The following is a 14,421-nucleotide window of genomic DNA, read 5'->3' as shown; positions in this document are numbered from 1 at the left end:
TCCTGGCAGCTCTGGCCACCTCAGAGGGTCCCCGCAGGGCCTGAGGGTGCGGCCTTGGCCTCGGCCTGCAGCAGCCCCGCCCAGCCCTTCCCAATCCTAAACCCCTCTGTGCGTGTCCCCCCCTTTCCCCCTGCACCTGCTCTCACTGCCTCTGCTTAGAACCCGGGCTGGTTTCAAAATGACACCCTCCTGTCATCTCCAGCTCGACACCTCTGGTCTTATACACAACCCGGTGCTCTGTGTCTTGGTGCTGGTCGAGCCTCACTCAGGAAGATGGCCACGGGAGGGGAGAGTGAGCAAAGTGGGAAGTGCACCTACTGTGTGCACTACCTCCCCACTGTCCTGGGAGGTGAAGATGGGGCAGTGAGTACGGCCGACGCAATGTCTATCTTCCTGGAGCTGATGTTTGTGTGTGTGTGTGTGTGTGTGTGTGTGCGTGTGTGTGATAACTAACAAGTAAGATGTATAACCTGTCAGAAGGTGGTATCAGGACGACAGAATCAGGCAGTTGGGAGGGAGGCCTGCTGGGGCTGCTATGTGATACAGGATGGTGGGGGAAAGCTTCTCAGGTAGGGGACCTTCGCGTGGAGGCTGAGAAAAGTGAGAGGTGAGCCTCCCATGGTCCAGCTGAGGGGCCTGCGGGCACACAGAGGCTGGGAGTGGAGAGAGAAGGAGACTGGGATGCAGGCCTGGCGGGGAGTGGTGAAGTGGCAGCAGGTGGAGCCGGGAGCAGGTGAGACTGGAAGGGGGTGACGGGGTGGGTGGGGCACAGCACGGGCACTGGGAGGGCACTGGGAGGACTTGGGATTTGACTCTGAGTGAGATGGGAGCTCCTGGAAGCTTCTGACCGGAAGAGCGTGGAAACAACGGCTCTGCAGCTGTAAGGAGAGTGGGGGCGGGAGGCCTGTGAGGAGGTGGCCGCAGCCATCCAGGTGAGGTGAGGGCAGTCCTCCCCACAGAGGTAGCTGTATAGGGGATAAGGAGTGGGATGCCGGAGGAAGAGCCAGTGAAAGCCGCCTCCGTGGATTGAATGGAGCGGCGCTTGTGGGAGAAGAAGCGGGGGCTGAGCAGGTTTGCGGGGAGGGTGGATGCAGGAGTTCAGCTGGTACGTGTTAACTTGACATGCGCTGACAGGTTCACATGGATGCTCAGTAGGCAGGACTCAGGAGGGAAGGCTGGGCTGGCGATGTCAGCTGAGAGTTTTCTGGGTGTACGAGGACTTGGAAGCAATGAGGCTGGATCACCCAGGCACGCGGTGGGTGGCCTGGAGGGGAAGAGGTTCATGGAGGGGAAGGGCCGAGCTTGGGGCCTCCAGCTGGGGACAGGCAAGGAGTGGTGAGGGGGTCTGAGGAAGGGATGCCAGTGCGGAAGGCGAGGCCCAGGCACGGAGGGGACGGCACTGCAAGGAAGGTCAAGTGCTGCTGTGAGGGGGCGGACACTTCCACAGCAAGCCCTCTGACGCTTGGCGGGGAGCTGGATGGAAAAGCCAATCCTAACCAAGCCATGGAAGTTTCTTTTATAATCTTTGCTTGGATGTGCTCAGGTTTCTGGGTTTCTGGGTCCTCATTCGGAGGGGACAGGAGAACCAGCCACGTTCAGAAAAAGAGAGAGGGCAGCACTGGACCTTTCCCTCTCTCCTGAGCCCTGGTGCCCTGCCTCCAGCCTCCGGGGGCTGGGCTGGGGTGCATGGCGACTGGGGCTCTGGGCCTCGGGGAGCCATTCACACAGTCTGAGATGTAAGTGGAGCCCCTGGAATTGTGCCATGAGACAGACAGCCCGAGTAGGCCTCCCTCTCTCTTCTGTCCCCACAAAAAAAGATGAAACACAGAAGACCTAACCGTAGGTGAAGGACAGAGTGCCAACACTATCACCTTGGCAGTGGGAAATGGGCAAGGAGGCAGGGACAAGGGAGAAGGAAGGCCGATTGCCTCGGCTGACTTAGTGGGGAGTTGACAAATACGGACTCAAGGTTCTTATTTAAAGTTATAAAAGTAACTATTGGAAGAATTAAAAATAATCCTGTAACTAGAGAAAAAACGGGGTGGAAGTGGAAGAGAGGAGCAAAGTGGAATACTCCAAATTTTACAGCAGGAGGGTGGTACATACTATTTACGGTAGGAGGGCCAGGTTTTCCTGGACACTGCTCAGACAAATAAGTGGAAATAGTAAAGAGTGGGAGAGGGAACAGTCCTGGGAGGGGAAGTTTACTACTAATTATATACATTTCTGTGTTATAAAAAATGATTTTTTTTCCAATGGCTTTGTTATAATTGGTTAAATGCGTAAAAAATGTTAATGGAGCGTGTGAATCGAAGAGTCACTAGAGACAGACTTGGGCCAGCTGGCCCTGAGAGGCCACTGAGGGTTGTGGGGGGCTGTGGGAAGGCCCTGGACATGTGCCCAGCAGGGGTGCAGGGAGCGGGAGAAGGAGGGAGGACTCTCTGGCCTGAGTGGCTCAGGGAAGAGCTGGGTGGAGGTCTGTCACCTGAGTGAGCACAGGGAGCTGTGGACACGAGCTCGAGGCTCACAGCCCTGCCCATCACGGTGTCCCTGAGGGTTCACCAGGGGCTGGGACTCCCAGGACCCAAGCACTTCCCTGTGGACAATCTAGGTGTGCAGATGGGAAGGTGCTCTGGCCGTCCTCAAGTCCCCCATTTGTCAGCCGCTGTCACGGCCAGAGAAGAAGTCCCAATGCCCATAGGGAACGCTCTTTTTGTGGCCCTGGCCTCTGCTACATCAGCATCGTGTAGACCAGGGGTTCTTAATCTCAGCATTACTGACAGTTGGGGCCAGATAATTCTTTGTTGTGGACTGTCCAGTGCTCTGTGGGGGGCTTGCTGGCATCCCGGGCCTCCACCCACGAGACGCCAATAGCACCATCCTAATCATGACCATCAGAAATGTCTCCAGGTATCGCCAAATGTCTCCTGGGGGCAGGGTGGCCCTGGCTGAGAAGCCCTGGTGAGGGTGCCTGAATCAGATCAGTGTCAGAGCACACGTGGCCTAAAATAGTAGGTTTAAGCCCAGAGGCTCCCACTGAAAAACTGAGCGCGAGACTGCAAAAGTGGGACACGTTTCCTGAAAGCTAGGGTGCAATCAAGGTGTCTCCAAAACAGAAGAAGACATGTCCCCGACCAATGCAGACCATTCCAGGGACTGAACCTAGGGGCCAAGGGCATGTCACCAGCGAGGACCTCATTAGAGATGCCTGCGGTGACAAAGCTGCAGCAGGCGGTCCTGGGATCCTGTTGTCACACGAAGAGTCCCAAAGTCACTTTCTCTGCCTGTCCTTTCCTCCCCCTCCTCTGGCTTTTACTAAGCCTCCTCCCATGGCTTCATTCCCTCTTCTTCCTTTCCCTTCCCTTCCCTTCCCTTCCCTTCCCTTCCCTTCCCTTCCCTTCCCGTCTCTTTCCTCTCTGCTTTCCTTCCTCTTATTTAGTTATAAGCCAGTATTAAAGTTTATGTTTGATTATTTATTATGTTTATTGGATGGATTACATTTTCCTTATTTTTAATTTTAAATATAGAGGAATGAAAAGGCTCTTTTTCTCTAAAATAAAACAAAATGGTACCAAGTAAGTTATTTTCTGCCTATATGGCTCTTGATTTGCATTTCCGGGGTCAGGGGTTCTCCAGAGCAAGCATGTGACAGGCCCTGCTGTCCGTCTGGGAGTCCCGCTGTTTGGCTCTCTCTGTGTGCCCCCGGTCCCTGCCTCTTCCGCATCCCGGGGACAGCAGCAGAAGCCGCTTCCTGTTCCCTCCTGTCACCTGTGGCAGATCTTCTAGCAGCTGTGACTTCAGCCCCACCCATCCCCATCCCTGTCCACGCCTGCGTCACCGCCGTGAGGGCAGCCACCCTCCTGCCTGGGACACTCACTATTTGGCAGAATCGTTGAGCTGATACTCCCGGGACCGGTTGAAGCACTCCTGGATTCCTGAGTCACCCCAGAGTCGCATCATGGCAGAAAGCAGTTCTGGGGAGAAGGGCTCGGTGTCTTCCATCCGACTCACCACGTCACACACCATCTTGGCATCGGCCTGTGAGGAGAGATGGGTGGTAGCTTTGAGGCCTCAGTGGGGACAGAAGCCTTGGCTGGACACCTGCCAGGGCATCAGGACAACACTCAGCCCGAAGCCTGGTCAGAAGCGAGCCAATATCTGAACATGCCCCGTGCCTCTGGATACACGCAGTCTGGTTTCCTAGGACCCTGGGGGGACGAGTGTCACTGTTCCAGCCTTCAGGCCCTTGTATCGCAGAAGTTCTGAAGCAGCACTTCCCAACCATGCCCCGTGCACCCCTAGGGTCCTCTGCCGGCAGGACAGGGAGTCTGCGGGGCTCTGCTCTCCACCCTCTAACCCCAGGAAGCTGAGCAGCTCTGCTTTCATTTATTTTGAAAACTGGGGTTCTGCGTAGTATTTGTTGGGGGAAAAAGTGTCAATGTTCTTGGCTGATGTAAGTTTCTAGACTTCTTACCCCAGGAGGGGCAAAGTCTCTGGAACTGGGCATTTTGGTTACTTGAGAATTCAAGTAGCAGAGGGACAGGGCCTGGTGGAGCTGTACCCTGGGGGTGCGGAGCATCCAGATCCGTTCCCTAGTCAGGGCATATGGTGAAAATGTCTTAAATCAATCATAAATCTCTAGAGCTGAGGTCCTTGGCTGGCCTGAAGTTAAAACTTTTTCGTTACTTGTTTGCCGTTGGTCTGTCGCCTGCCTTTCCCTGGGGTCAGGAGGAACCAGGCCTGGTTAAACAAGGGCAAGGTGAAAGGTGAACAGTGAGCAGGGAGCACACCCTTCCTCTGCCTCCTGCCCCTTCCTCCATTGTCGGAGGGAGTACAACATGCGTAAGGCACACACGCGTGGCGGCCGAGACTCTGCTGGAATTGCAGACAAAGAACTCCGTAATGAGCAGGTGTCTTTCCTCTTCCCCTCATCCTGGATACCAAACGGGTCACCCATCTTAAAAAACTACAACTGAATGCACAACCACCTAAACCAGGAAGGTGGTGGTCCCTGAGGACTCAGAGGCTCTTACAGTCACAGACTTCACCGTCACCAGCACCCTACACACGCATGTAGCGTGTGACAGTTTACAAAGGACGTTCCAGTGTACACACACTATTTGCTTAGAATTTCAAACCACGTCACGAGGGGCTGCGGGAGGCTGCATTATGGGCCTGAGTCTTTGCAGGACCCGTGTCCTTGCCCTCTGCCCAGTATCTTTGCATTTCCTTCCCCTACAGGCAGAATGTACTGCCTCTCTCCTCGACTGTGAGCGTGGCCGGAGGACTCACTCCAGCCCACGGAAAGATGTAGCAGTTCTGCACCCAGCCCTTAAGAGGCCTCCCATGTTTGCACTTGTACTCTTGGGCCGTTACCATCATCATGGACCTGCCCAGGCTCTCCCATTCACCCCAGGAAGATGGAGAGGGGTACACGGAGCACAGCTGAGCCCACCCTGGGTCTCAGATGCTCAGCTGAACCTCTGCCCCGTGAAAAGAAAGGATTGCCGTTTTAAGTGACTGAGTTAGGGGAGGTTTGTGAGAGGTCTGTGAGATGGCACTGTTGTGGTAATAGCTAACTAGTACAGTGGTCGCTGTAAGTGTTACTATCCCCATTTTACAGGTCAGGAAACAGGGTCAGAGAGAGAAGGCAATCACCTGTGTTCACAGGTGGTTAAGTGGCAGAGCTGGGACTCAAGATCAGGAGCCTAACACCACAGAGGACAGACCCACACGTGCTGAGAGCAGTCACCAACTTACAGAAACTGCCAGCAAATGATGCCTGACGGAGGGGTCCGCACCAAGGGTAACGTGTTTCCAGAAAGGTCTGTGCTCTGTTTGAGACGACCACTGATTTACTGTCTAGATCGGAGCAAGTGAATGTGAAGCAGGTGCTGTGGCCAAGCCCACTTATACCTGGGCCTGTCCCCAAGGGGCTCCTGCCTTCAGAGGGCTCCTGCAGGTGGACTGGCCTCCTGCCTCTCCTTCTGGGTGCCGCAGGCTGCACGGTTTGGGAGTTAGTGCCCAGGATGGACAGGAATTGGTGGGCAAATACCCCAGCTTCCTGGTCCTCACAGGGAGACAATTCTGCGATGTGTCTGCAGTCTCCCAGGAAGCCGACACAGCCTGGGGAAGGTTGGACTAGACGATGTCCTGGGGCTCGCCAGTGGATAGCCAGGGCTCCGGGGCTGTCTGCCCAGCTTCATCTCGTCACTGAGGCGCGAGGTCTTGTGCTGGCGGCGCCCCGGCCCACCCTAGCTCTTTCCGCAGGCCTTCCCCAGCTCAGTGTATGGCACCACTATGGGTCCAACTGCTCAAACTCAAAGACTAGGAGTCTTCTCGGCTTTGCCACTTCCCTCCACTGTCTAGTATTCTGTTGGTTTTCCTTTCAAGTCTGTTTCAGTCAGTCCACTTCTCCCCATCTCCTTTCGTACATGCCCGAGTCTAAGCCGCCAACACCTTTCTCCTGGCTGCCCCATGTCCCCTCCCAAGGACTCCCTGCCTCCTTTTGCTTCTCTCCAGTCTGTTCCCCACACAGGAGACCAGTACTTTCCTCCTAACATCGATTCTCCCCATCTCCCTTAGGAAAAGAACCTCCCAAGCTTTAACTGGGTACACTGACATCCAATTACAAGACCACATTCCCTAATTTTGCTTGCAGCTAGGCGTGACCATGTGACAAATTTTACCAAAGTGTAGTGAGGTCTTCGGGAAAAGTCTTTTTAAAGGAAAGGCACACTCTTTTCCTCTCATTTCTTCCTGAAGCCTGGACCTTGGATGTGATAGCTGGAGCTCCAGCAGCCAATTTCGATCATGAAGACAATATCTACACCTTAGGGATAATGGAACAGTAATCTAAAAACAGCCTAGATCCTTAAAGAACTTTGTGGACACTCCATACCACCTGGACTTTGTTTTGCTTTTTTTTTTACATTTAGAATCACCTCCTATCTTATTCAAGTCATTCTCCGAGTCTCAAGTATTCACAGTCAAATCCAATCCTAATGGATGTAATAACTCTTCCTGTTAAACTCTTTCAATACCTTTCCATCATTCCTAAATTCCAAACTCCTTACCTTGGCCTCCCAAGCCACACGTTTCCATCCACTGCCAGGGCCTTGGAGGTGCCCAGGTGTACTCATCGTCTGAGATTGGGATGGCTTACGTCACTTTAACAGTCAGTTCTTCAAAACGCTTCCCTTCTCTTCAGGGCAATGTGGCCTTTCCAATAAGCATCAGTGGCAAAGGGGCTTGGAGCTAAAGTGTAATAAAGAGCCTTTTCTCTCCGAAGAGATGAATGCAACAAATATGGTGGGAAGTAAATAGGAATTTTCAGTCAGGTGACCTGGGTTCAAAATGGCTCTGCAGCTTTTTAGCCATGTGACCTTGGATAGACCACTTAACCTCTTTGAACCTCTGGTCTTATTAGTTTCCACTTCACAGGGTTGTTTGTGCAGATGAAACAGGCTAAAGATGTGACACAGCTTGGCAACATAAAGAGCCCTGCAAATGTTAGTTATTATAAGCAAAGATGAAATCCCTCAGACACAAACAACAAGCTGACGTAAAATAAGCCTGCTTTGTACAGACTGCAGACCAGCATGATGATTTGATAACAATAATCATAGTAATTATAATAATAATCTCTTCCATTTGAGGAGCTACTTTGGCTCTTTCCGTTTTCTTCCATCTCTAATCTTTTAGGCTAAGTGAAGTGTGAGTACGTGCGCGCGCACACACACACACACACACACACACACACACACACTCTCTCTAGTTGCAGGGACAAGCCTCCGTCAGGCCTCACTGTGCCCTGCCCTGCCCTGCCCTGTACATTATAGTTGTCCTAGCTGCCACCAGGGGGCAGAAGCACACAGGTCAAGGAAAGAGGGAGCTTGAGGTGGACAAGCCAAGCCCAAGGGACCGGGCAGGGCCAGGCCCAGTGGGCATAACTGCCTTTCTTGGCTGCCAACTCTGCTAAGGGGAGGAGGCAGAGAGATGTCAGCTGCTAGAGGCCTGGCCGACATGGAGAACGGCAGGGGAGGGGAGCAAGGAGCATTCTGGGTACTTAGTTATGCCAGACCCATGCCACCTAGGCCCGTACATCTGAGGAAACGCAGCAGTCATGTTCTCTCTCTCACACACAGGGGAGTGAGTACCCCTCCCTTCTTCTGCCGCGGGGCCTCGGCCCGGTGGGGGGCAGCAGTGGAAAGGGGGGCCCACTCTTCACACCCTGGGCAGGGGCCTGCTTTCCTAGCCCTGGGCTGGCAGATCGCTCCGTAATTGTGACTCTCAGTGAAGTAGTGCCACCCCAGGGTCATTTTCAACATTTGCGAAGTGTCTTTGTTAGTGGCAATAATTGGGGCTCTATAGGCATTTAGTGGTTGGGGACCAGGTGAGCTTGGGGCTCTTTCTTTGCTTGGGCCTAGGGGTCTTCGCAAGGCCTGTGCCTACAGCATGCTGCCAGGTCACAGGGTCTCTGGGGTGGGGGTGGTGGCTGGGAGTCCTCAGAGGTCTACCACTTGCCTTAGGGAAGGAACCCTTCCCAGCTCCCCTGAGGGGTCCGACAGCAGAACCAAGGATTTGGTGCCGTGTCCAATCCTGCCTCCTTTCAAAGCTGCCCATCCCGTCTCCACCCATCCATCCACACACCCCTGTTCTACCTACCTAGGCTACCCACCTTTCTAACGTCGTGCATCCACCCACCTACCCATTACGTCACCTCCCATCAGCCACCCCGTGCATCCAACCACTCACTTCCACACCCACCCACTATCCCTTTACCTCCCTTCTGATCTTCCAAAGCATCTGTCTATCCCTTAATTATTCATTTGTGCACCCATTCCTTTCATTCCTCTTCGATTTATCCATCCACCCATTTATCCATCCACCCATTTCCTCATTTATCCTTTGTACACCAACTACTGAGTGGGGTCTTGGCCTTAACAACTTCCACATTCGCCAGCCATCTGCGGGCTTGAGGACAATGGCGGGGCTTGGAGGTCTGTGCAGCCCTTAGGTATCTAACTAAGAATAGCCACCTGACTGCACAGATGGCCCACATGTGTGGACTTGTGTACCTCCAGTGGGGTGGGGCTTGGAGGCAGTCTGGGGTCCCACTGTGGGGCAGCTCTGAGGGTGTGGAAACTCTTCCCACAGAGAAAATGCTGACGCTCCCTGGGTGTGGTGTGGGACGGGAGCTCTCACTCTGCCTGTGCTTCCTGGGCTCCCTGCTCCTCGGGGGACATGGCTGCCCCTTGTTCTGGGCTTTCAGGCCCCTCCCCTGCTTCGCCCTTCTCAGATGAGGCCGTTTCACTTCATGTAGCTCCTAAAACCACTCCAGCTGGGTGTCCCGTGCCAGGGCTGGGTAGGGAGACGGGCAGGGGACAGGGCGGCAGCTAGTCCAGAGCTTCTGCACAGGGAATGACGAGGCCAGTGCAGAATGGGGTGGGGGGGTGGTGGTGGTGGAGGAGACTGGCCTGCTGGAGTGCGGATGCCCCCGTGTTCTAGGTTGGTGACCGGCAGAGACAGGGGGATGCCGAATGGACGCTGTCCGGGGGTCCGGGGCCCTCAAGGGCAGTGGTCACCTCAGATCCCCGAGGATGGAGTGGGGATCCACCTGTCCACAGTTCCGACCATCACCACTTGCGACAACCTTATGTGGAGCCACTTTCTCTTGAAGTCCTTCTCCCCCTGCAGGCCCAGACCTGCCGTCTATACCTTCTGGGCATCTCCTAGACAGGGGCACAGTGGACAGGCGAACGACCAAGCAGGCACTATTCAGTCAAAAGTAAACTTTAAGGGGCAGAATTTCCAAATCCATGATGCCCTCACCCTCTGCCTCCTTTTTCCTAAGCTCAATGTTCTAAGACAGGAGAAAAGAACTAAAATTGGAAAGACTAAATTTCTAAGAAACGAACAAGGGCAGAATGAAATTACCCACACAGAGCTCAGTCAAAGGGAAAGAAAAGTGATAATGGCCAACCTCGTCTCTTCAGAACACAAAGTGACGATGGTGAATAGTTTAATTAGAGCTGCCTCGGCTGGGAGATATTAGCAACACAATTATGGGAGAGAGAAGATGGATGCTGGAACACTACACACATGGCAGGGGGTTGGGGGGGCGGGAGGAGACGGGCAAGTCCTAAAGATGACAGATTTGGCTGATTGGTGCCCCCCTCAGGCTGATTCACTGACACCCCTTCCTGTCCCCTTGTCCTGTCACTGAAGACATCAGTTCCCATCCATTAAAGTGATCAGATACTGTTTTGTTCTCGAAAAGGAGCGTGTCCCCCTGCTTCCAGGATCTCAGGGCCACAGCCTAGAGTGGTGCATCGGGGGTCAAAAGTGGAATTCAGCCTACACTCTCTGACTGGCTAGGGGACCCTGGTCAGATCTCATCTCGTCTCAGGGGCTCAGTGTTCCCAAACGCGCAAGGGAGGAGTTGGCTAGATCAGTGGCTTTCAAAGGGTGGTCTGTGGACCCCTGGGGATCTCTGAGGCCCTTTCAGGGGTTCACAAGATCAAAACTGTTTTCTGACAATACTAAGGCATTACTGGTCTTCCTAACAGAGTTAATGTTTGCACTGAAGGTGTGAAACCAATAGTAAATAAAACTGCTAGCCCCTCAGCAGGAAGCAGCGACACCAACTGGCACTAGCTGCCGTTGTCCTCTTTGCCACCATGCATTCACAGTGAAAGGAATTCCCCTTTTACTCAAGACTGTCCTTGATGTAGTAAAAATTGTGAATTAAAAAATATCCACCCTTGAGTACACACATCTTTTTCATATTCTATGGGACAAAGTATGCATAAAACACTTCCGCTGCAAACCAAAGGATGATGGTTATCTTGAGGAAAAGCTGAGCTGCCGACTGTGATAGTCCCTTTTTTTCATGGGACACCACTTTTACTTGAAAGAATGCCTGACAAACAATGGTAATTCAGACTTGGGTCTTTGGCAAACATTTTCTAAAAATGAACCAAGTAAGACTATCACTTCAGGGAAAACAACGAACACATTTGCTACCAAAATGAAAAAATTCCAGCTTTCAAGTGAAAAGCCAGAATTTTGGAACTTGTATTTATCACTGTACGCCTGTCAGCTTCCCAATATCTAAAGACTGTTACGAGATCTAATCAGTGTTGCAGTTAACCGCTGTGAGTTTTTGATATTGTATGCTAACACGTGCCCACATTTGGAAGACCTGCGAAACTCAGTGAACCAATAGTTTCCAAACGACCAACACGATGTTAAAATCATGGGTGTCAGAGACCCATTCAAAGTGCAAAGTAGAACAAAGGATATTTTAAAAGACTTCATGTTTTTTAAGAGCAGTTTTAGGTGTACAACAAAATGGGGAGGAAGGTGCAGAGATGTCCTAGGTACCCCTTGCTCCCACACGGGCAGAGCCTCCGCCGTTGTCAACATCTCACCAGCATGATGCATTTTTCTTTTTTCTTAAACCAAGGATGAACCTGACACGTCATAATCTCCCAAAGTCGGTAGTTACCTTAGAGTTCACTTGGTGGTGTGTATATTCTGTGGGTTCACACCTATGTAGAACGACATGTATCCACCATCACAGTATCATACAGAGTATTTTCACTGCCCTAAAAATCCTCTGTGCTCTGTCTAGTCATCTCTCCCTTACCCCTCATCCCCAAAACTATTCACATTTTTACTGTGTCCATAGTTTTGCCTTTTCCAGAATGATATAATTGGAATCAGACAGTATATAGCCTTCTCAGACTGGCTTTTTTTCACTTAGTAATATGCATGTAAGGTTCCTCCATGTCTTCTCATAGCTTGATAGTCCATTTCTATTTAGGGCTGAACGATATTCCATTGTGTGTATGTATCACAGTTCATTTACCCATTCACCTACTGAAGGAAATCTTGATTGCTTCTAAATTTTGGCATTTATGTATAAAGCTGCTTTAAACACCCAGGTTTTTGTGTAGACATAAGTTTACACATGTTTGGGGTAAATACCAAGGAGTATATTGCTGAATTGTATGATAAGAGTATGTTTAGTTTTATAAGAAACTAACAAACTGTCTTCCAAAGTGGCTGCGCCATTTTGCATTCTCACCAGTGATGAATGACAGTTCCTGTTGCTCCACGTCCCCACCAGCATTTGATGTTGTCATTGCCAGATTTTGGCCATTCTGATAGGTGTGTGGTGGAATCTCATTGTTGTTTTAATTTGCATTTCCATGATGACATATGATGTGGTGTATCTTTTCATATGCTTATTTGCCATGTGTATATCTTCTTTGGTGAGATGTCTCTTAAGGGTTTTGGCCTATTGTTTTCTTATTGTTGAATTTTAAGATTTCTTTGTATATTTTGGACTGCAGTGCTTTATCAGATGTGTCTTTTGCAAATATTTTCTCCCAATCTGTGTCTTGTCTTCTCATTCTCTTGACACTGTTGTTTACAGAGAAGAAGTTTTTAATTTTAATGAAGTCCAGCTTATCAATGATTTCTATCACAATTGTGTCTTTGCTGTTGTATCTAAAAGGATTTATCTCATAGGTTTTCTCCTATGTTATGTTCTAGGAGTTTTATAGTTTTGTGTGTTGCATTTAGGTCTATGATCCATTTGGAGTCAATTTTTGTGAAGAGTGTAAAGTCTGTGTTTAGATTCTCTTTTTCTTCTTTTTTGCATGTGGATGTCCAGTTGTTCCAGCACTATTTGTTGAAGAAATCAATGGATTTTAATGTAGCAGAATAGGAAAGGGTCACTGATATAATTTCAGATTGCAACTATCCTTTAAGAAACTAACCCTTGTCCAGTTTTGGTGAGTTTCAAAGAAGAGTTATCTGAAAAGGCTAGTAAAATACTCGTCCTTCGTTTTCCAATTATGTGTTTGTGTGCGGCCAAATTTTATTCATATTCTTCAACCAAAACAATACATCACAACAGACTGAATGCAGAAGCACATACGAGAATTGATCATCTATTAAGCCGGACATGAAAGAGATTTTCAAAAATGTAAAACAATGACTTTCTTCTTACTAAAATATTTTTAGAAAATAGTGTTTTTTTCATAGAGGTATTTTTTTATATTAATGTATAATAGGTTTATTACAGTTATTTTTAAATGAATAAATATTTTAAATTTTCTTGGTTTTAATTTCTAATGCAATAAAAGTTGATAGTTATAACCTATATAAACAAAATGCTTATTGAGGTCCTCAATTTTAAAGATTGCAAAGGGGTCTCAAAATCAAAACGTTGGAGAACTCCTTGGCCAGATCATTTTTTCCCAAACATTACTTTCTAACACCTTCAAAACCTCTGCCAAAGTCCGGTTCCACCTGGTCACTATCACTTACTACTTTTCATGCACATCTTTGTACTTTATAAACTTCATACCATATCCCCGTGGTCAATGAAAAACTTGTGTGAAGTGTTTTAAATAGAAGATACCCATAAAGCTAACTACAATGGAAGCAGAACACTAATAATAAATTATAGCAGGATCCTGCCGGCAATGAGCCTTGGAGCTGGCAACACACACACAGGTACACACACACACACAGGCACACACACACAGAGGCACACACACACAGGCACAGGCACACAGGCACACACACACACAGGCACACACACACAGGCACACGCACACAGGCACACACACACAGAGGCACACACACACAGGCACACGCACACAGGCACACACACACAGAGGCACACACACACAGGCACACACAGCTGCTCAGAACCCTGAAGGTCAAGGAGGACCCCTATGAGATAATAACAGTAGCTAGTATGTACTGAGCACTTCCTTTGGGCTTTGTTGTATTTGATGTTCACAAGTATTATTATTCTCCCCCTTTTATAATCAGAGAAACCACAGCTCAGATAGGTTATGAGACTGGCCCAAGGTCACTCGGCTAGTGAGTGGTAGAGCTGGGAACTGAAGTCCAGCTGTCTGCCTCCAGAGCTCACGCTCTGTAATCCCCGTGCAGCATTGTTTTCCCTCTGCTTTAACCACCTCATCTTCCCAGGGGAAAACAGAGGCCTGCTGAAGGAGGTGGGGCCTGTCCAAGGTCACCCAGTGAGCCTGGGGGCAGTGCCAGGCCGAGCCCTGATCTGGAGACTTCTCCTTGAGGGAAGGGTCTAGAAAAGCGGGCACTTGGGACGCTCTCTTGCTGCCATCACAGCTCTCCTCAGCCCCGCTGCTAAGGGGACAGAGCTCCCAGGGGACCTGGCTTGTGTCCACCTGGGGACCCAGTGTTAGCTCGTTGATGCTGGCAGTGTTTACATGAGGCAGGTGGGATAGTGACAGGTGTAAAAAAACAAGGGTGACAAATACTCCCATCAACTAAAACATAGGTGAGGCCAAATGGTGCCTGTGGCTGGGCACCAGCTGAGCCAGGCAGAGGTCCCAGTGGGCCGCCCTCGGCAGG

The 14,421-nt window shown here is 50.4% G+C and overlaps 1 protein-coding gene across 2 annotated transcripts in view; it reads right to left on the bottom strand.

Annotated features, from left to right (window-relative positions):
* GNAO1 (G protein subunit alpha o1) overlaps positions 1 to 14,421 on the bottom strand; it is a 149,789-nt gene that overhangs the window by 22,081 nt on the left and 113,287 nt on the right. For both annotated transcript variants that reach the window (XM_033127276.1, XM_033127275.1), the window contains exon 4: positions 3,878 to 4,038. In XM_033127276.1, coding sequence (XP_032983167.1) covers positions 3,878 to 4,038 — 161 coding nt within the window. The remainder of the gene's footprint in view (positions 1 to 3,877; positions 4,039 to 14,421) is intronic.

The sequence above is a fragment of the Rhinolophus ferrumequinum genome, chromosome 15 (assembly GCF_004115265.2).
Source record: "Rhinolophus ferrumequinum isolate MPI-CBG mRhiFer1 chromosome 15, mRhiFer1_v1.p, whole genome shotgun sequence".
In the NCBI taxonomy this organism is placed as follows: Eukaryota; Metazoa; Chordata; class Mammalia; order Chiroptera; family Rhinolophidae; genus Rhinolophus; species Rhinolophus ferrumequinum.
The sequence above is the reverse complement of the archived record's forward strand: the minus strand, read 5'-3'. Positions and strand labels throughout refer to the sequence as shown.